Source organism: Aethalodelphis obliquidens, unplaced genomic scaffold, assembly GCF_003676395.1.
Source record: "Aethalodelphis obliquidens isolate GAN/ISIS:26980383/991018 unplaced genomic scaffold, ASM367639v1 scaffold42, whole genome shotgun sequence".
NCBI classification, from domain to species: Eukaryota; Metazoa; Chordata; class Mammalia; order Artiodactyla; family Delphinidae; genus Aethalodelphis; species Aethalodelphis obliquidens.
In genome coordinates this window covers 8,172,104-8,195,367 of record NW_020837986.1, presented here as the reverse complement: position 1 = coordinate 8,195,367, position 23,264 = coordinate 8,172,104, and the positions used below count along the sequence as shown (strand labels likewise).

The window sequence follows — 23,264 nt, the reverse complement described above, 5'->3', positions numbered from 1 at the left end:
GGAGATGACAGGAGCATGGCTGAGTGAGGAGGGCAAGGAGGGGGGTGAGACAGTGTACAGTGTGTGTGCCCAGGTGAGACTGGCTGGTACCTACCTAGGTCCAGTCTCTCACAGAGGGGGCCCAGGCCCTGCAAGACGGCCAGCTGCAACTTGAAGGCCAGCGTGTGGAAGTAAACTGGTCCAGCCCTGGCACTGATGGGAGCCTGGCTGACTAAAGAGCCAGCCAGCTTTGGCAGGACATCTTTGCAGAACCGGTTCCTTAGAAAATCGCCACACTTGCCTCCCAGGGTACGCAAAACCTGTGGAAAGAGACCCCAACCCAGTGACTGAACGTTGCCAAGGCAGCGAGAGCACTAAAAGAATGTTTGCTAATTCAATTTCATCTAGGTCTCTGCTTGAAAAAGAAAAATAGAATTATTGCTGTTAATTCCTTGCCCACGGTTTGTGATTCTGACAGTTATGAATTTGGAGGTCTCTGCTCCCGAGGCATGGCTGCTTCTATCCATAAATACAGATTACATGGAGAATAATTCAAAGGAATCTTGGGTTGGATGAATAGTATGGTTAATACCTGGATTTCCCTTCCTTTTTTGTTAAAAAAAAAAGAGCTTAAAGCAGTTCACATAGATCATCTCTTGAATCTTCCTAACATCCCTCGAGGAAAGACTTGTGCTTTTAACTCTAGCTAGCTGAACAAACATAAACGGGCCCAGTAGCTGAGGTCCAGCTCAGCTGCTGCCACGTACAGGCATCGAAAAGGGCAGTGGCTGGCTGAGGTCCTTGGCTGGGTCAGGACAGGGTCCCCAGTGGGCCGAGCCGAGTCAGAGTTCCTTCTGTTCCATGGCACAATCTCTTATGTACATCACCCTCATTCCATCTTTCACGACAGGCAGTCTCTTTGCATGTCTTGTTTTAAACCTTCTCAAGCAGAACATATTGAAACGTTTTGCCCCACTGCACAAGACTGAGTATACAGGATAATAAGAATTTCTTTAAAAATTGGTAAGCAAGGGACTTCACTGGTGGCGTGGTGGTTAAGAATCCGCCTGCCAATGCAGGGGACACGGCTTCAATCCCTGGTCCGGGAAGACCCCACATGCCACGGAGTGACTAAGCCCGTGTGCCACAACTACCGAGCTGGCGCTCTAGAGCCTGTGAGCCACAACTACTGAGTCCGTGTGCTACAACTACTGAAGCCCACGTGCCTAGAGCCTGTACTGCTCAACAATAGAAGCCACCGCAGTGAGTAGCTCCTGCTCGCTGCAACTAGAGAAAGCCCGCACACAGCAATGAAGACCCAACACAGCCAAAAATAAATAAGTTAAATAAATAAATAAACCAAAAAAATTGGTAAGCAAGGCATATCCAGGACAGAGAACATTTACCGACTTTGTAGAGAACAAGGCACATATTTCAGGGCCCTCAGCAAGACTGCACAAGGCCTTACGGACCTCAAGGGTCACTAATGGGTCTGGGAGTGGAAAAGCAGCCTCAGTTACAGTGCACGTATCTTTATATTTTTTCATTTTTCTATATTTGCTGTCATTTCAGATAAACTATTAATTTTCATAAAGGAAAACGGCACATCTGAGTGACTTAGCAAGACCTCCCTCCTTCTCCTCTCCCCAACCTCCCTCCTTCCCTCTCCCCCACCTCCCTCCTTCCCTCTCCCCCCCCCACCCACATGTGCGTGTGCGTGTATGTGTCATTTTGTGTATTTTGGTTTGGAAAAAAATATTAACAATTTTTTATATGTTTTAAATGTAAGCTTACATTTTGGTCCAGTATATGCTGAAGAATCTTACAGAAACAAAATACTTTAGCCAAGTATATTAGATGCATTCCTGGCTTCATTCTATATCCTACGCATCTTTTTTCTTTGCCTCACCTTGCTCACCCACTTCTAATTGATGTTAGCTTGCTATGGTAAATGTATCTCTGTAACTTGCCTTAAGTGCTTTTCAGAACAAGGAAGGATATAAATAAATAAACCAAAATATGTGTGCTAATATAAGCCAAACTAAGTCAGGGAGAATAATACCTTACATACACAGAGGGCTTTTAACTTTTCAAAGCATTTCACTAAATAGTCCCACTTTATCCTTGACAACAACAACTATGAGAAAGGTGGGATAGGTGGTCACGGGCTTTGTCCAGAGTCACTCAGCTGGACAGAGGATGCCCATTGCTAGAACCTAGTCAGTCTTCATCTTGACTCTTGTGCCGTGCACAGAACATGGGCATGAACTCAGATTCAGGTACTATCACTTCCTAGCTGTGTGATCTTGAGAAAGTTCCTTAACTTTCTGGGCTTGTTTCCTCCTCTGTCAAAAATGGGGATACCAGTATCTTCCTTATAAGGTTGTTGTACGGAGATGAGCTCATGTGTGAAGTGCCAAGCATGTCGCCCGGCACAGAGGAGGTGCTCAATGAATACCGGTGGCCCTTTTCATCTACTAGTTCTCTCTGCTTCAAATTCAAAAGGAAACTGACTTTATTTTCTTCTTTGTGCTTTTCTTATTTGCCTATACTTTCTTCAAGGTATAGTAGGTCACAATTGGATAAAAAGAGAACTACCCCCAAAAGACACCACTGAGCTCTGTGCTCACTTCCCTCCATCCCCATGACTGATGGCGGTGGGGCAATAGTGCAGTACCTTGAAGGCTCTGAGCACTGCCAGGGGGTCATCATTTGTGAGTCGGTGCACGAGCGAGGGCCACGCCCGATGAGCCAAGGGAAGGAGCTGGTTCTTGTGGGACTGCAGAACAACCACACACAGATCCAGCACATCTAAAACCTGCAAGAAAAGAGGACAGTGTTTCGGCAGATAGTCAAGGCTTGAAACCAAATACCTGGGATCAAGTCACCATTTTAAAAGAGTAAAACTTAGAAACTCATGAGTCAAGGAAATCTTTACGAGTCCTGACTACATGCCAAGCACTGGCTAGGTACTGGGTGGGGGCACACAGGGACAAAATACTTACGTTTCCTTTCCTTGGCTTATGGTCAACTGGGGAAAGACTTCAGATAACACCGAAATAACGGGATGAATGACTACTAATTGTGACAAGTACAAGGAAGGAAAGTCAAGGGGGAAATGCAAGACACTAAAGGGGGGGGATCTATACAATACAAACTGTTGGGAGGGCTTCTCTGAGGAAGTAACTTCTATAAGGAGGCATAGTGGAAACAGTAACGAGGAAGACCCAGAGGAGGGAGAGCTTGCAGTGCTTAGAAAACTAAAGCAGGGCAGCGTGAGGCGTGACAGAGGAGGGGTAGGATGGGACTGGACCTCGACGACGTCACATTAAGACTTTTTAATTTTGTACTGAATGTGGTGGGGAGCCGTGGAAATGTTCAGGCACGTGCTGTGATACAATTCATGTTTTTAAAAAGTCACTCTGGCTGCTGAGTGGAGAAGGGACTTGAAGTGGGAGTGAGAAGAAGTGAGGAGGCCCTTGAGGGAGCCACGGCGCACGTCCACATGGGAGGCGGGGAGTTACGCGGCTACATGGTCGTGGCCGAGGCAGAGAAGTGAAGGGTTTGAGATCTGTTTTGGAGATGATATGGCTTAAATTGCTGAAGGACTCACTCTTGGGGAGATGAAGAGAGGAATCGAAAAGAGCTGCTTGGGTTCAGGATTAGCAACTGAATAGATGCAGGTGCAGCTTAATGAGACAGGAACAAAGGAGAAGGAGGAAACCGGGAGGGTGGGTGAGATCAAGTTCTGTTACCTCTAAATGGAGAGGTCAAGTAGGCAGCTGGGACACAGGTCAATCTCAGAAGAAAGGTCTGGGGTAGACTAGATGTAAATTGGGGTTTTTATCTTCCCTGAGAATATGTTTCCTGATCTCTCATGTCTCAAAGCTCACTGAAGACAGACGACCTGCTCAGTGTCACAGGCAGTGGTCGCCACGATAACCAAGTGCAGGCTTCCCTCCTGCACATATGGGCCAGCCTTCCCAGAGCAGGGGAAGGTACACGTCTGAGTCAGGAAGACAGAGTAAGGTCTGCAGTAAACCCTTACTGGATGACTACTGTGTGCTGGTCACACGGAGACTGGAACAGAAACAAAGAACAAAACAGGCCCTGCCCTTGAGGGCTGAATAGTTAGGCAGGGGAATAAGAGAAACCTCAGGAGAGCAGAGTAGTACAGTGGAAATGGCTTTGGTATCACTGACTGGCTTTGGATTTGAGTTCTGTCACTAACTGGGTAAGTTACATCATACTCCAGTGAATCATTCCCCTTCTGCCTGGAATGTTCTTCCCCCTCCGTTTGCCCCTGCAGGGCTGGCTCCTTCTCAGCCTTTAAGTCTCAACTTAAACATTATCACCCGACAACTGGTCTAAATCAGAACGTAGCTCCCTCTTATTCAACAGGGTTTGGTAGAGTAGGTTCCCAAAATGTGTTTACTACATGGGTGAATTTTCTATCATAGAACCTTCTTATTACCTTCATAGCATTTCCTCCACGTATATGTATTTGTGTATTACCCCTTTCCCCTCGAGAGACAGGAAGTTCCGTGAAGACAGGGATCATGTCTGCTTAGTTTCCTTCTATATACCCTCTGCCTGACCTATAGCAGTCCTCAATAAGCATTTAGTGAATAAGCGAATAAGTGAATGAGTGTATATGCCATGTCTGATGCTAACTGTTTTATATTTATAGTCAATGACCCACTGAGGTAGGTACCATCATTTTCATTTTACAGATAAAGAAGTTGATGCTCAAAAAGGTGAACTGACTTACTCCAGGTGGCACGGCTAGTGAAGGGCCGAGCCAGGGCTGGAACCTGGGTACGCAGATCTGACTCCAGTGTTGATGCTCTCAATAGCTACAGTGTATATACGCTGCTACAAAGCCTCCAGAAGAGGGAAGACACTTTACTGATGTGTCAACCAGACACCACCAACAAAAGGCTCCTGAAGAGTGCCTCCTGAGTGGAAAACCCGACAATGCTAAGTATCTCTGGGAAGACTAAACAAATTCCGCAAAACCCAGATGCTGAGTGAGGTAATCTGTGGGTCAGGGTTACCCAGCCCCCACCCATGACCAGCGCAAAGTGCTCTCATCACTATCAGTAATGCATGGAGGCGACTGTTTCTCACTCCTGTTTGGGGCTAGGGAGGAATGGGTCAGGCTGTGCTTTCCTTTGGGTATAAGATCTGCCCCCAGGTGATTCTGAAAGCTGTGTCCCCCATGCCCACCCCGCCCCACTGTCCTGTTATCGGAGTCACTACTGTATAGTTTAAGTCTTTGCTGACGGGGAGGCTGCTTGGGAAACTGCTAGCAAACAAGGATGTAAGATTAAGAAAAGTGTTGGTGCCAGGCCTAGGATGAAAATGGAAACAGAAACAGAGACCAGGGCTAGCGTCAGGCTTGGACAAATGACCACTTCAAAATATTTAAACCTGTGTCCCACATTAAGTCAGCTCAGAAAGTGATATCCTTTCCAAATCATATGACTTTTTCCCCCTTGGAGATGCAATAACGCTCCAAAACTTTGTGGTTTTTAATTCTACCAAGGGGACTCGGATCCCTTTTGGCCTCTGGGCTGATACAGAAAGACGTAAGACTGGCATCCCACAGATAAATTCCTCCTGATGCCTTCTCTTGGCCACTGCACATGCACTGGGAGATAAGGGGGGGCTCCTTGCTCATCCATGTAGTCATTGCCAATAGACCAAACCCCAGGCCCGCAGCTCTGTGAATGCAGGGAAAGGGCCGCACACTGACCTTCAAGCGGATTTTCAGATTTTTGTCTGACATCAAGTGGATGCAGCGCTCCATCACGTCCGTGGCTATTTGGATCTGCACTGGCAGTGGTGGCTGCACACTGGGATCAGTGTCATTCTCATCCACTTCGGGAGGGTCTGACTGCTCCTCTGGAAAAAGAGCATAACTGGGGGCAGTGTTTTACGAGAGATGCCCCACCCCAACTTGATCTCCCAACTTCAGATAAGGAGTAAGACTTACAAGGGAAAATGTCTAGGAACTGATTCCAAGGAAACCATGTAAAATTTGGGTCAAGCTACGAGTCAAGATATTCACCAAAGCATTACCTGTAACAGCTAAAAACTGGGGGAAAACCTTCCATGTCCACTCAAGGGGGTACGGTGATATAAACCATGGTATATCCATACAATGAATGGCACATTATGAGGGCCTGAAATTTTGCATTTACCAAGGGCTTTAATGACAAGGGAAAATGCTTATGAAATAACATTGTGTTAAAAAGAGAAAAGCAGGATACGAAATTGCATACACAATGTGAGCACTATTATATAAAGTTTTATATAAAGATAGGAGGAAGTTCAAAATATTAACAGAGACGGGGTCATGAGTTAATGGATGATTTTTATTTTTTCCCTATATCCTTAGTTTTTTCTAAGTTGCCATTAATAAATATTTAAAATAAAAACATAAGAGGGCAAGATTCTAATTTGGAGCCCCGAGGCTGGCAGTTCCCTAGCTGGCCTCTGGCCCTTTACTCTCTTTCCTTTCCTTTTGGTTCATCTTTTGACTAAAGCGGGCACATGTCTGTCTTCTCTACCAGCCTGTAAGATCTTCTGAGGGCCAAGATGAAGCCTTACACATCTTGGTATGAGGGACAACACCAGGGCAGCCTGGTGCAATATACAGGGATGGGGTTTGGTCAGAGGACTAAAGTCTTGCCTCCACATCCTATTAGCAACTCCTCTCATCCCATGTCACCTCATTTGAAAAAAAGGGATAAAGCATGTATACCTCATCTGCTTGCTGAGAGAGTTAAATGAGATGCATGTCACCAGCTATTATCATTTTTCTCATTGCCTGCAGTGTTGCATTGCATGAGATAGGTGTTAAGTTTGTAAATTAAAACAACAAAAAGACTTGAGAGTTGCATGAAACCCTGGCCAAAATTCCTCCCCTGAAGGTTATCCTCTATCTGCTTATAGCCTCCAGTCTCCCCACACCCTCAATACCAGCTGTGCTCATTTACACTGAGCTAAGCATTGCTCCCCTAACTTTCTGCCATTTCAGTTTCCTCTGCTGGAAAAACAGAACCTTACAGTAGAGTGCACACCTGTCTCTAACAGATGCTGAAAAGATAAATGAAAATGCATTTGTAGAATGCTTGGATTTCTTGGAGGAAGGGACGTCAGATATATAAGGTGCTCTTACTGTGGTTAAAACAAAAAACCCATGTCAAACCAACATCAATCCAAACATTCCTTACAATGCCAAGTGTGTGGTGTGTACTTGATGAACGATAATTATAAGAATGATAAGGCTGTGCTTTTCTTTCTAGAGGAGGATTTGTTGTTTGAAATACACCTACTGCGAAATGTTATCTGAGGGATGTGGATTTTGCTACCGGAAGAAAGATTTGATTCATTCAATCTGCTCCTAGCCAACATCAGCTAGAACCAGAAGATCCTAATCATGAAAGAATTGATTCAGTGACAATGCTAGAATTTCAAACAAGAATGGCAAATCTGGATTATGAGGGATCAAGATGCCTCTTCTTCACGGTTTCTAGGCTTGAGCAAAGGGTGCAGTTTATGAGAAGGATTGGGTTGGCTCAAGAGACAAAACTGAGAAGAAAAAGCCTGATAGATTTCTGATTAGAAAATTCTGTTCTTGGGGAGAGTAACAACTCAACTCCGCATAAATCATTATGTGGGCCTTGTGATGCTTCCCTGCTATTTAGAAGGAATTTGTTGCAGTTAGTTGCATTGAACTACTATTTCCTGTTATCCTGGAGGTATTTCCTGTTATCGTGGAGGTATTGGCTTCAGTTCATCAGAGTCTCAGAGTAGAGTGCCAAAAAAAAAAAAAAAAGAAAAAGAAATCTGCTCTATTCCAACCTAACAAACTAATTTGGGACTCAGTTTGATTTAGGATAGTTCTGAGACCACCAAGCTCATTATGACTTGGCATTTTATATTTGCAGAGGAGATTCTAATAATTTATTAATCCTTCCGTGACCTGAAGCTCCAGATTGAGCTTGTGAATAAAACAATAGGCCAGAGCTTCAACTAGCCTGAACTCCCTTCTCCTTTATCGTATAAATTGGTAAGAAAAACACTGGAATCTACTCCTACCAATAAATAAAATAAATGGACAAAGCATGTGAAAAGATAATGGACATAAGAAAAAATTGTTAGGAAAGATGCATATAGAAAGATGTTCAACCTTTCTAGCAATCAAAGAAATGCAAAATAAAATAACGAGAACCATTTTAATTTAGCAAGAAGTAAAACTGGTAATAGTCAATGTTGGCAAGCTTGTGGTGAAACCAGTATTAATCCTGAACTGCAGAAGAGAAGGTGTAAATTGCCACAACCTTTCTGAAAGACAATTTGGCAAGCATAACATGATGTTCATATCCCTGACCTAGAAATCCCACTTCTGAGATTTATACAGAAATATGCAAAAAGAAGGAAAAGGTCACGTGCATATAGAATCATGCACTGCAGCACTGTTTATTAGAGTGAAAAGCTAGAAGCAACCTAAACTTCCCACAGGGGAATGTATACTTAGTGGCAGCTATTAAAACATTAATTATGAAAACTCCATAGCAACATGAAGAGTTCCTTATTATATAACTAAATGCAAAAACGGTATAATGCATTTAAACTGTGGCTGCAACCAAACAAAAACAGGTTTGCAGTAGAAAAGGATGGAAAACAACTACACACAAAGAGAATGCTTACGTTAGCATGGCGGGGGTTATTTGTGACCTTTCTTATTTCCAAACTTTCTATCATGATGTTTCATTGTTTTTACAATAATCTGCTTCCAAAAGTAAAAAACAGCTGAGGCCAAAATAAATAATAGTTACCTTCTTCATTATCAAAACCCGAGACATTTCCATCAGCTACATCCTTTTCCTTGAGGTAGTTCAGCACAAACTGTTCAATGTCTTCGGCTGTTGTGGTATTCTCAAGTCCTTTCTCAGGACTTGCTGGTCTTTGGCTCAAATGACTTCCCTCTTCCCCTACACTTTGCTCTTGGAGTTGCCCGAGATGACCTGCGTCTGGGAACCACTGGGCTATAAATAAAGTGTTATAATGATCACCTTGGTCATTGACAACAGGCATTAGTACTTTCTAAGTAAAATAAGCTCTCTGCCATGGCCTGCATGGTGCCCACAGGAGCCAGTCCCTACCGGTCTCTCCAACCTCCTCTTCTAACCACTCCCGGCTGCCCAATGCGCCAGGTATCCTCCTGCCTTAGAACCTTTGCACATGCTGTTCTTACTATCTGGAATACTTTAACCTCCTTTGTAACATCTGGTTAATTCCAACTCACTTTTCATGTTTCAATACAAATATACATTACCTAGTAAAGCCATTCCTTGACCCCCGTGCCCCCCCAACCCAGCCCTGCCAATCTAACTTAGGTCTTTTATACGCTGTCTTATACAGCACCATGTTCTTTTCTTTCAACTCATCACAATTTGTAATTACTGTATTTACTTTGTATGTATTGTTTAGTGTCTGAATCTCCCATTAGACACTGTGTTCCATTGATCACCACTGGAAAGCCAATATGCCCAGCATGGAGTGGGTGCTCAAAATATATGCTGAATGAATAAATATGCTAGACTGGAGGAAAGCTACCAGTGACAAAATTCTGAGTGCAGGATACACTGCTCATTAGCGGAAGAAAGGCTCTGCAGAGCCTTGAGAACGGACACAGTCTCACACAGATATCTGATATAAAATGCTTCAGAAGGCTGGCATTTTCTCTCCAAAGCTTTTCCTTTTTTAGTGATGCTCCAATACTTCTGATGTGTCACTGCAGAATAAGCCTTAAACATTACAGAACCAGTGGTTTTCAAACTGTGTCTTGAGGAGCCCTAGGGCTCTGCAGAAATGTCTCAGGGTCACAACAGGGAGGGCACCTAGAGACAGCAGGTTAAAGGGTGGGAACAGAGTTTCTATGCCTTCTTTTACCAGCCCTGCTCTAATTTGAACTCTTTTTGTATACTGGGGTCCCCCAGGGCTTCATTTCAAAAAAGGCTCTTAATACTTAAAGAATGAATCAACAAGAAAACTCTATGGCCTGAATTTTTGCCCTCCTTTTGCAGACAGCAGGGGAGAAGTCTCTGATGACCTTTAGCACCTGCTAATCTCTTTTCTATCAAGGAGCATCTGCACAGAGCCACAGCAACAGCAAATGGGCTACGCCAGGGCCAGGCCACTGGGAGCAGCAGAGAGCAAATGCTGGATATGAGAGCGTTTGGTCCAGTACCTGGAGATTCCTACGTGAAGGGATCGATTATGCCATTTCTTCAGTGCCCAGGCATAAATCTGTCCTTAATGTACTCGGAGGGACTGCATTCCCAATGGGTTAAAGCCAGGGCCCAGCATTTACACTGCTAAAAGTAGACATGCTGCAAAGATTATTTTCTAGATTTAAGGCAAAGCAGCTCGACCTCACTCTTAATGCAAATTAAATTGTAATAAGGTGCACTTTTTCTCCTACTGGATTAGCAAAGATCAAGAAGCTAGGTAACATACAGTGTGGGTGACGGGGTGGCAAAATTGGCGCTCTCTTACATTGCTGATGGGAGTTTAAACTGGTGCAACCTCTTCACGGAGCAATTTGAAACTCTTTATCTATCACAGATTTAAATGTAATACCCTCTAAGCCAGCAACTGTCTTAGGAATATACTCTACTGGTATACTCAGACATGTCCAAAATGACCTACAGAGAGTACACTACAGCATTTTGGGGGTGGAGGGGGCAAAAGACTGGAAACAACCAAAATGTCCACCAAGAAAGGGCTGCTTAAATTATGGTGCAGCCACACAATAGAACATTGTGTGTCCAGAAAAACACGGCCTTGCATGTGTGGATGTGGCACAGTCTCCGAATGCTGAGGTATGTGGTATGCATGCTTTCTCATTTTCAAAGCTACCCAACTTTTTTGTTGTTATGAATAATCACTGGATCAGCAGGTGGTGCTAAGGAGTAATTTAACTGATGGTTCTTGCCTTCACTGTGGAACCTAATGCTTTTTTAGTCAATGCCTGTGAAACACTGTGTATGTGGTAACTCAATTTCCTAAAAGATATAGTGGGTTCTTTTAAAACCTTCTGGAAGTTCTCTGAGACCACACTTCCACTCCCATCTTAAAAGAGTGACCATCAGTTAGACAATTCGAATGACAAGAGGAAACGCCAGCAGGCAGTGCTACTTTGATTTGTGTGAGACCGATCCTCTCCCCAGGACTGCTTACCATTCAAAATGCAAGTGTGGTCTGGGTTATTTCAAAACTTTCAGAAAAGCTATCCCCACTTCTGCTGGTTTTCCTAGGATGCTCTCAAGTCAAGCTTAACCATCCTCATTTTCCTCTCTGCAATTTAGAGAAAAGGTGCTACACAGGATTCCTCTTCAGAGATGACCAGACACTGGCAATCCAAGGCAATTCAATTTTCACGGCCCAAATGGAGATATCTCCTGAGAGGATATATTTAATAGGCCTTTTGTTAATATATATTTTAAAACTCAAACTGACATGTAGTAGAGTTCCTCAAAACACTAAGGATGGAAGCCTGGGGTATATTTGGGCCATGGAAGCCACTCATAGTCTAAAATCTATAAGCAACAAGCCAGTCTTAGGAGCGTTTCCACGTTCTTCTTGGTCACCACTGCCATCCCAGTGACTAGTCCAGCACACAGGCTTCCGAGTGGTTGCAAAATACAACCCCCACTCCTTCCCTTGGTCTACAAGGCCCCGTGGGATTCATCCTCACCCAGCCTTCCAATTTCATCTTGTGTCACTGTCTCCACAATGATCTCTTCTCCATTCTCCAAAGACCCCAAGCCCTTTCTTCCCTCCAGGCCTTTGCACCTGCTGTTCCCTTTGCCTGAATGTTCTTAAAAAACATAAAAATGATGGGACAGCTCCATTATGTACTGATGGGCCCTTCTCAGCCTTCAGGTCTCAGCTCTACTGCCGTTTCCTCAGAAAGGAAGTGCCATGATCAAGTCCCCTGACCACTCTGCTACTGTCCTGTTGCCCTCCTGCAGTAGCAGGAAAGCTCCTTGAGTTTATTCATCTTCTTCACTGCTGAATCCTGATTACTTAGCACAGTGTCTAACACACTGCAGGTAAGCTTTACTGAATGAATAAAAGAGTATGTACACTGCATGTGAACGTTCATGAATGAATGAATGAACACTGGAAGTGGTATCAGCTACAGGGCAGAGAACTGTCCCTGTTCAGTCACCTTCCTTGAGAAACTTTCTTACATGGTCTTAGCTTTTTCAGCTGACAAAATGAGGTCAGTGACCTTTCCACCTACTTTGGCGGCTATTAGAAGTACTGAAATAAATACTGGAGGTATGCTCTTTGGACAAAAGGAACTCATGTATATAGCTTATAAATTTTATTAAAATTTATAAATATTTTTTTTTTTTTTTTTTCATTCGAAGATTGACTATCCAGTGAAGGGATTCTCTTTCTCATAGTCCAAAACTTTGCCATTTTAATGGTGGGTTAACACCTCCAACAGACACCCAACAGGGTGAAAGGGAAGTAGAGAAATTCAAACCACCTCATACAATTAAAAGGTTAAAAGAAAGTTTCTAGACCTGCTCTGTCCATCATGGTAGTCACTAGCTAGCTACATGTGGCTATTTAAATAAAAATAAAAAATTCAGTTCCTCAGCTGCACTAGCCACGTGTAGTTATTATATTGGACAGAACAGATATAGAACAGTTCCATCATCACAGAAAGGTCTATTGGACAGTACTGTTCTAGATTATCTGTGGACTGAATAATTTAAGTTAGCCCTGTTCTCCATTAGCATAGACACTGCTAACTCTAAATATTGTCAGAAACAGTCTGGTATATTGAAAAGAACAAAATTGTCATAAATCCTGACTTTCCTCCTTATTGTGTGACCTTGGCTAAGTAGGAGCTCACTGAGCCTTAGTTTTCCTTACCTGCAAAATAATGTTTACATTTAGTCTGCAGGGTTTATGTCCCTGCGACAGAGCAGGGGTTCAATAGATGGTAGAGATTATTAAAAGTATAAAAACATAAGCAATGGAACTCTACCGTAACATGTGGGACCAGACAGATACCTAGTCAAATAACGTCCTCCATAGCATAACCCCAACCAAAGAAAAAAACAGTTAGATGAACAAGGATACTAGTCCTTCCCTCCAATCAGCATTAAAAAAGGGCTCTCAATGTACCTAATGCTGTCAGCAGGGCATGCAGTACACTGACAAAGGAAGTTGTTCTCTTATCATAAAATTGGTCCAGGGTAGCCAAGACATCTTGAACCACATCTGCCACCAAAGGGAGCAGGCTAGCATCTGAGTTCTGTAGCATGACTTCCAAGACCTTCGGGGTATGCGGGTGGAGAGATAGATGACGCAGATTTAAAGAGATCCCATTTACCAAATAGTCTGAATTCTGATTGATCAGCTGCTGCAGGGAGTCGTAGCCACAAGCCTGGCAAATGTCCATCATGGTACTGATGGCCGCCTGACTGATAAGCAAGGTTTGGTCTCCAGCTTTCTCCAGGACTGGATAGAGGGCTGACATCAAGAGCAAACGGAAGTCTTTCCCTAGTGCGTGTGCAAAGTGGCCAATCCCTTCCAACTGGATGCATATTTGCCAGATGTTGCTGTTCATGGAGCAGATCGTGGGACTTGGCTTTGAGAAGGTGGGAGAAGAGGTAGCCTGGCAGGTGTGTGCACCAGAAGTGAGGGCCTGAATGCCTGACTGCATCATCGTCAGCTCCTCTCCCACCTCTTCAGCTTCCAGGCAAGTGACCAAATACCAGTTTTCTTGGCTTGTGTATTCTTCAAGTATTGATGTCACGATCTCCCTCAGTTCCTCTGGGTTTGTTTTAATGTGTTTTTCATGAACATTCTCTACCCCTAACCCAGCAGCCCCTACAACCAGTTCATTTAGGATCATGGCGGCCTGCTTCCGGTAAACCACAGACTCGTGGTACAGTTCCATAAAGGGATCCACGAGCAAGTAGAGGTTCCCATAGAAACCAAGAAGCTGACAAACCTGCCTCAAGAGCAGGAAAACCCTCTCGTCATTGAAGAAGCGAAAATATCTCCTCTGCATTTGAGCCCACGGCCGGGAGGCGGAAGTCTCTGGAGAAGTGCTCAGATGCTCAGAGTTCCAATGCCGCTCTTCAACGATTTTGACGTCGGCCACATCTAATTCCAGAACTTGGATAAGCGCTTTGGAAAGGCGCTGGAGATGGGCCACAGAGTTGAGGACAAAGTTCACTTTGGGGCCCAAGAGTTTCAGGTACCCGAGTAACAGGGAGAGAGTAGACAATCTGCCCTGATCGTCTTGGGAGTTCATCAGGCGGGGAAGGGACGTGGCAAGGGAGTGCAGGTTTTCTGACAAGATGTCAGCAAAGGCTCTGCTGCCCACCACGACTTTCTCATCTGCAAAACGTCTCAGAATTTTATTGCATTGGGCTTGGACGTCAGGACTCTCATCATTTACCAGACTCACCAGAGCCTTCAGAAGGGGACCAGCCGATTCGACCAGTGACTGACTGCACTTCAAGAGAAGGGCCTCGACAAAGTCTATCACTTCCAGCCTCACCTTCCAGTGTGGGTGAACTGAAACGCACTCAGTTATCTTTTTAATAAGGACAGTCAACCTGTCGCCGGTATTTTTTACCCAATTGGCTTCCCTGTGAACCAACAGCTCCGCTACTCTGTGCTCCACGGCAGGCTTTTCTCGGACCTCTGAGACTCTTCTGAGCTGTTCATCAGCCATAATGAAGCTCACTGTCTTGTAAAAGACCTTTAGGGAAGACACGACAATGCTGTGCCCTTGTTTAAAGTCTCCTGTGATGATCCTGGTCAGTGTAGTTGAGAGGCCAGGTAAAAAAGAAGCAAACAAATCCCCCAGCTGCTTTTGCTCAAGTTCATCCAAGGACCTTGGATGGTCTTGACACTCACATTGAAAGAGTAGAACCTGTAAACATTTTAAGGCAGCCATTTTAATTTGTTTTGATTTCTCCTGTTCTGCTAGGCCTAACAATAAAGATACAGCAAATCCTAAACGAGGCAGAATGGAGGGCTCATAAATAGTCAGAATGATGTCCCCATAAGCCGAGTGCATTAATGCACTGAGGCCCTGGATCACAGCCAATTTCAACTCCTCTGACACAGCTGCAGGTTTCTGAGAGTTGGGTGAATACAGGCAAGCAGAGAGTTCTGAAAAGAGTTCCTGGAGAAGTTCTTGTTCCTTCACACACGTTGAAGAGAGGACAAGGGTGATGCATTCCACCACACTCTGGATCAAGTGCTCTCTTTTGGGGCCCGGGGTCTTCAGGGTAAATCGCAAAGGGAAGAGGATGTACTGCTGAAGTTCCTGAAGGGCAGAGTCACTCACGACTTGTAACTGTGCCTGCAGACACTCCACATTCTCCACTGTCTGGGTCTTTGTGAGCTGAACACAGATGGGACGCAAGACGCCAAAGGCCTCCTCTGGAGTATCAAAAACCGCCATTGTGCAACAGGCTTCCTCTCACTGAGCAAACACCCTGCAGGCTGGAGGGAGGAGACTTTTCAGTAAAGAAGGCCAAGCTCAAAGAAAATACAAAGTGAACTTGCACTCATTCATTCAACAGACATTCAGTGGGGGCTTATGTACCAGTCACTCCACACAGTGCTAGGGGAGCAATGGAACGGAAAAGAGCCGGTTCCTAGTCTTAGGGAGCTCCCAGTCCAGGGAGGGAAGCAGATGTACAGTTACAACACAGTCTCTTAAGAATTAGGCTAGGCCTGTGCTTGTGGTCCTACGTGAGTATAGAAGACGTATGCGTCATAACACTCAGAAAGCCAGGGTGGGTTTCACAGGAGGAAGATGCTTGAGCCAAGACTCCAGGGAGGAGTGAATTGGAACCTGTGGGCTATTCTAAGGAGTATGGATTTTAACCTGTGATAGTGATGGAGAACCACTGAAGGTTTTGTCTTTTTTAACTTGAGGTATAATATACATAGAGCGAAAGGCACTAGTCTTAACATAGCAGCTCAGTGAATTTTAATGTACGCAGAGACTCACAGAACCACTACCCAAAATAAGATATATAATATTTCCAGCACCCTGGAGGGCTCCCTCATGCCCCTTTGCAATCAATTCCTATTTCCCCTGCCCAGAGGTAACCATTACTCTGACTTTTATCAGTCTGGACTAATTTTGCCTGTTCTTGTCATGGAGAGATTTCAAGCAGAGGTGATAGGAACAACTTTATGCATTGAAAAGACCCCCTGGCAGCCAGTAATACAGGAGAAGACTCAGAGCTGGGTGAGACTGAAAGCAAAACAAAATGAAAGGGAGTGGCCAGAGAAATGGGAAAACCAGGAGCGCACACTATCACAGAGACCATGGGAGAAGAGAGATTTGAGCAGGATGGAGAGGTGGATGGCAGGCAGGCAGTGAAAGGAGACAGGTTTATAGGTAAGTGAAGGAGCTGTGTGACTTTACACATGGGCTATGAGCCCATGACTTTGCATTTCCCCTCACAGAGAAGAGGCTCTTTTCTCTGTGAGGGGAAATGCAAAGTCATGGACTGATAGTGAATAAGAAGGCGGGTAAACAGAGGGCTTGAGGAGAGAAATAAAATTCTCAAATATTCCCTTTGGGGAAGCAGAGCATGCTGGGAAGACACAAAAGTATGGCCCAAGGGTACTGAGGACTGAGTTGAAGCTGGAGACCATTAAACATGCACAACTGTAAAACGCTGGTACCGGATGGAGGCTTAGAGATCACCTAGTCTGGTGGTGTCTCCTTCTCTCTCTCTCTCTGTCTCAGCTCTATTTGCTGGGGGCTTCTGAACAGATGATGACAAGAAAGTGTCCACTGCTTCTCGCTGTCCCCAGTAGTGCTGGCAGGCAAGTGGTGCCTGGTGGGTGTGGGCAAGACCTGCTCAGCCCAGAGAGAGAGCTGGTGCTGGATATCCTCCATGGGTCAGGAGAGGGCTCCAGGGCAACAATCAGGCTCTCATACCCGGGACAGAGTCTGGTCCACAGAACTCCATGAGAGGAAAGGCAATGCTGTTCTGTGAGGTTCGTTGGGGGGATATCTCCTGGTCTGTGACCCTCAAGAAGCCAGGGAAGGGAAGAAGCTCAAATTTTCCCTATTCCAGACTAGCAAAATGCCAGGTGTGGAGGCCAGAAAGCTGGGCCAGGGACTACTGACACCCTATCAGCACCAGCTCACACACTGATGACCCCGAGGCTACTGTGCCACCCCTTGCCCAAGGTACTAGTATTTAGAACAACAGAAGCAAAGGAAGTAACCACTTAATGGGACCCAACAGTCAGGAGCAGGAAATGCAAATATAGCACCCTTGAGGTGGTGAACCTTAGTTTAACAGAAATGCTAAAGGAGACAGACAAGAATATGAAAAATAATTAAGACCAATAAGGAAATTCAATTACAAGACAAAAGATATTTCTTAGAATTTAAAAACATGTCTTTCCACACTAAAAAAGCTCAATTGATTAAAAAAAAAAGGCGGTTAATTGCTGAGATCCAATTAGTGGCTGGGAAGATCAAGTAGAGCTATCTTAAAACTCTGAGCAAAAATACAAAGAGATGGAAAATGTGAGACTTGGAGCACAGATCTGGGAGAATCCACATATAAATAGCTGGGAATTCTGGAAGGAAAAAAAGGAACAGATGGAGGAGCTAAAACAAATAAATAACTGAAACATTTCTCTGAGCTGCAAAAGTATTTATCTGGAGATTGAAAAGACTGAAGGATACACACGTAGTCAAATTGTGGTAAAATTCCTGTACACTAAAAGATAAACGGAAAAGAAAATCACATATGTCTTCAGGAAGAAACAACAAATAACTTACAAAGGAAAAAGACCGGCTTTGGACTTCTCATTTGCAATAGAAGACAGTGGAAGAGCATCTACTGACTGCAAATAAAGGATTGTGGCCCCCAAACCCTACTTACAGCAAAGATATTCAGCTGTCAGGGTGAAGAGCCATATGTGAGGATTCAGAGAGGGTAGCACCACATGTCCTACCAGAGGACTCCATTCAAACAAGAAGTGACTCGAAACAGACCTAAAATGGGAAGATGAATGAAGAAGGAAACGTTGCTGAGTAACTTTTTTTTCTTTTAGCATGGAAAACTTTCTTCAAATAAAACGTTTAAGTGGAAGCCCAGCACGTAAAACAGATAAAATCAGAGGGTCTGGTTAAAGCTGGGGTGAAGGCGATGGCCGGGGGCTCTGCATCTCTCTTATTTACCTCAGGAGTTTCAAGACAATAACCTGGGGTCCCCTGAACTATGTTCTCAGATTATATGACAAAAACTGTAATACAGCAAGTGAGGTGAGAACACAACCTGTGCCAAACTGAACTTATCCGCTTTCTTCTGTATTCCCTTTGTGATTTATGGTCCTCACCTGGGCTAGACGCCTTAGCCTCTCTGCTTTCTTTCACCTCCCTCTTAATTCCACTGTTCCCTAAATTTCATCAGTTCTACCCCTTCAACATCTTTCAAAGCTGTTGAGGATGATAATCATCTATTTGATATTGGACTGACCGTAATGGTTTCTTCTCTGGCCACCCTTGCCCTGTGTGCTTGCCCTTCTTGAATCCATATTTCACACTGACATGTAAGTAATTTTTTTAAAACAAAAATCTGGATCACTCTTTTCCATGTTTAAAATCCTTCACCTGCTCTTTGTAGCCTGCCTAAAGTACAGACACCTTTCTACCATGGCATACAGGGCCCTGCACCATCAGGCCCCTGCCTGTCTCATCAACCTCATTTCGCACTGCTTCACCCCTTGAACTTGAAACTGCAACCATGTGAAATTATAAAACTTGCAATTTCCTAAACAGGTAGTGCTATTTCATATTCTCCTCCTTTCTCCTACCACTGTACACACTGCTATTACAGTATTTAGCATGCTGAATTATTTTGTATATGCCTGTTTTACCTACTTTAGACTGGGCAATCCTACACCTAGAACCTACAAGGGCATCTGGTATATGATAAGCAGTCAGAAACATCTGTACAGATTCTCCTTTCAAGTAGGATACAGTAGGGTATGGCAGGCCAATACTCCTGGTGACAACTAGAGAAACCAGATAAATTATAAAAAGCGTTTCTTAAAGCACCAAATAGTTGCAGAAGCAACAAAGACCAGATGAACTAATACTCTAGTGAAGGATGAAAGTTCACAGTGAGTCAACAATCAATAGTTGGGTTTTTTTGTTTGTTTGTTTGTTTTCCATTTGCTGATCCCGGACATGGCTCAGGATTATGAAGAGGCCCAGGCTGAGGTCTGTCACTGAGGAAAAAGAAACCACGACGCTTTTAATGTGGTCATATAGGACTGGAGTCCTATATGCAAAACCATAGTCTTCAGGGATCTCAAAATACATGACTTCTGAGAGAAGGCCGCTGCTGGGGGACAAATGGCTGAGAAATGTCCAAACAAATGAAAGAGATCAACCCACAGATTCAAGAAGCTCAGCAAAGCCCAAGCTGACAATACAAAGAGAAACACACACAGACACATCATAGTCAAACTGCTGAAAAACCAAAAGTATGGAGAAAAATCTTAAAAGTAATGCAGCAACAGAAGTGACAGGCAACTTCTCTAAAGAAATGATGAAATCCAGAAAACAACAGAATGACATCTTTGAAGTGTGAAAGGAAAGTAACTGCCAACCTTGAATTTTATACCCTATAAAACTCTTTCACAACTGAAGGTAAAATGCAAGACAATAATGCACAAAAGGTGCATGGATAGTATTAAAGGAGTTAAGTGTATTAAGAGTCTAGCAGTATCAGGAAGTGATAAAAAAAATCTGTATTAGATTGTCAAGAATGCATGTTGAAATCTATAGGGTAAACTCCAAAAGAGCTATAAAAGTTCAGACAGTAGTAAAAATGGGATAATTAGTACTTCTGATTGATCCAAAAGGTGAAAAATGAGAAAAAGGGAAGCAAAACTGGTGGGTCAAACAGAAAACAAATACTTAATAAGATGGTGGACAGAAGCCCAATTGAAACACTGATTACACGAATTCAGAGTTTCTCAACAGTGGCACTACTGACATTTTGGGCTGGATAATTTGTTGGTGGAGAGCTGTTCTGTGCATTGTCAGATATTTAGCAGCATCTTTGGCCTCTGTCCCCAACATGCCAGTAGCACTCCCCCAAGAGTACCAACCAAAAACGTCTCCAGATACTGCCAAATGTCCTGTGTAGGGCAAAAATCGCCCTGGATAAGAACCGCTGGTATAGAATCAACATAATCCCAATCAAAACCCCAGCAGCATTTTTATAGAAAGTTATAAGACGACTCTAAAATTGATATGGGAATGCAAACAACCTAGAATAGCAAAGACAATCTTGAAGAAGAGGAATTAAATTGGTAAATTTTTGTGGTGAAGTTTTACACTATCTGATTTCAAGATTTACTGTAAAGATACAATAATTAAAGGGCAAAAAGAAAGACAAACAGATTAGTGGAACTGAATAGAGTCCAGAAATAGTCCCCATATATACAACAGAGACTCCATATATAGACTCACATACCTGACAAAGTTGACACTGAAACCAACTGGGAAAGAATGGTCTTTTCAATTAAAGGTACTGTGCCACCTGGCTATCCATATGAAAAAATATATAGGTCTTGATTACATCTCATACTAGATTTAAACATGGAATGTCAAATAACAAAGCTTTCTGAAGAAAACAAAGAACGTCTTTGTAATCTTGGAGTAGCCAAAGATTTCTTAAACAGGACACAGAAAAGAGCTAACCATAAAAAAAAATGATAAATTGGACTACATTGAAGTTCATATAAAAGATTTTCTATAAATCATTAAGAAAAAGACAATCCAACAGAAACATGGAAAAGAAGTTGAACAAGCATACCACAATAGAGGCTATCCAAATGGCCAATAAACACATGAAAAGACATTAACATCACTGCTCCGGAAAATCCAATATAAAACTACAACAAAATACCATTACACACCCACCAGAAGGGCTAAGCTGAAAAAAAAGGGGAAAAAAAGAAAAAGGAAGAGAAAATACTAGGCGTTGGCAAGGATGTAAAACAACCAAAACTCTCATTCAATGCTGGTAAGAGTGTAATTGATACAACTACTTTGGAAAATCCTTAGGCTAAAGGTAAACATACATACGCTCTATGATCTAGTAATCACATTCTTTGGTATGTACCTAACAGAAATGCATACATAAATTTACCAATAGATGTGTTCTGGAATACACTATCCACAACTGTCCCCACAAAGAAACTACCCAAATGCACATCTATAGTAGAATGGATAAACTGTAGTATATTCTCCCAATGGGATACTATACAGATGAAGACTTACCACAATTGGAGATCTTCAAAAGAATGGGTTACGGGCTCAGAAATACATAAACCAGCTTTCTGTAAGGAAGAGAGTATAACAAATTGCTAGTATGGCATGACTATAAAAGGCAATCATATACCTTTATGGGATGGTCATGAAATCACACCTGTGTGACAATATGTCGATTACAGAAGGAACTGCTCAGAGATTTAGAAGCATAGGAGTCCTAGATTCTATTCCGATAAAATGCAACACTGATTAAAGTGGCACTGCAAAGTTTGATGTTTATATAACTGACAGCAACTGGCGTATTCTGGCCCAGAAAGTGATACTGGGATGAGGCTTTCAGAACAAGCTGATTCTCAGGGTGAGCAGAGAAAACAACCCAGAGTTCAACTGTGACAGACAGTGACTATATAAACCAGTTCTTGACTCTAACCCTTCAGCGGTCATAGAAAGCAGTCACTGGGGAGGTGGGGGAAGAGAGCTGCAATCGGAGTGCTTGAGTGAACCCATTCCCCTGGCAGCTTCTTCCCCTCCTTCCCATCTCTTTCTGCCTTTTCACAGGAATGGGCTGTGTAAGATCCCTGGGCCATGGCATCCAGGTGGTGCAGACAAACGGGACAATCTGTAGGTGCTATACTTTACAGACACTTAAAAGATAAGACACTAGACCACAAGGTACTTATTGTATCATATAGTTAAAAAGTGAAAAAGGGAGGAAAAACCCAAGAAGTACAAAAGGAACTTAGAAAAAGAATGAACACCAAAAGGGAAGGCTTCATGGAGGGAGGAGGATTTATGTTGGGGTGGGGGGACTACACACTTGGGGCTGCATGGGAAGGCTGTTCAAGGAACAATACCTCACAAGCAAAGGCCAGAAAGCAGAAAAGTTGTAGCCCCTAATAAAGGCAGAGACGAGAGGGAGACACCATCATGGCAAGTGAGCCATGCCTCACACAGGGGTGATGTTCTGATGAAACCACCTGCTCGGGGCCTTTGTAACTTGCTGTTCCACGATACATCCTCACGGCTTGCTCTCTCATCTTTCAGGGCTTTACTCAAATGTGAATTCTGAGGGAGGCCTTCTCTGATCACCCCAATTTAAAACTGCAACCCATCCTCACTCCTCTCCTGCCCTGCACTCCCAATCTCCTTCCCGTCTTTGAAATTTTCCTCCATAGCATTTAGTACCATCTGTCAAACCAAGTTATCCACCTATTTGTTTATTGTCTCTCTCTTCCCACTAAAATATAAGCTCTATGAGGGCAGTAATAGTTGACAGTTTTGTTTATTGCTTCCAGCAAAGAGCAGGCATTCAATATATGCTTGTTGAATCAATCACCATAGACCAAGGTCTGGCTCTCTTTGGTGGATCTTTGATATCAGATATGTGTGAACTGGAGTCTGGGAAAAACCCACCATCCTCTTCTTCTCCTGGGGTGAGTTATTCCTACAGGTAGTTGATCTCATCCATTACAGGAGGATCTTACTAGATTCACTCTCAGGAGGCAATCATAGTTCTAGATTTTGACTGTATGCCAGCCCATTTTTAGGGTGTTTCCAGACAGAATAAGTATGAGAACAGGAATCTGACAATCTGGGTGATAGTCCTGGCTCTGACAGTACCTGATCTGTGGTTTCCATGAATTTTAGTTTCTTCAACATAAAATAAACTTGGTGGATAAGATGATCTCTAAAACTTCTAACTTTGAATTAACTAGCACATGGTAGAAAGACTGGGTTTAGATCCCAGAAATAGGAGTTTAAATAAAAGAATTGCCAACACAAGTTCTTGACTAGAAAGAAGAGAATTAATATTTGTTGGAAAAACCCACCATATGCTAGGCAATGTACATAAATAAATTCCTTGTCTACAAGCTGAGTAACACAAGGTTCA

The 23,264-nt window shown here is 43.4% G+C and overlaps 1 protein-coding gene across 5 annotated transcripts in view; it reads right to left on the bottom strand.

The window, feature by feature from the left end:
* The window catches only part of TTI1 (TELO2 interacting protein 1), a 45,654-nt gene that overhangs the window by 15,976 nt on the left and 6,414 nt on the right, over positions 1-23,264 (bottom strand). For 2 of the 5 annotated variants that reach the window (XM_027078326.1, XM_027078327.1), the window contains exons 2-8: positions 21,383-21,441; positions 17,967-18,079; positions 13,204-15,546; positions 8,829-9,038; positions 5,738-5,886; positions 2,657-2,797; positions 95-299 (exon numbers count right to left, since the gene is read on the bottom strand). In XM_027078326.1, the coding sequence (XP_026934127.1) occupies positions 95-299; positions 2,657-2,797; positions 5,738-5,886; positions 8,829-9,038; positions 13,204-15,505 (3,007 nt within the window). In that variant the 5' untranslated portion in view covers positions 15,506-15,546; positions 17,967-18,079; positions 21,383-21,441. Of the gene's footprint in view, positions 1-94; positions 300-2,656; positions 2,798-5,737; positions 5,887-8,828; positions 9,039-13,203; positions 15,547-17,966; positions 18,080-21,382; positions 21,442-23,264 lie in introns of those variants that run through there. The other 3 variants (XM_027078328.1, XM_027078329.1, XM_027078330.1) reach the window with 3 other exon arrangements.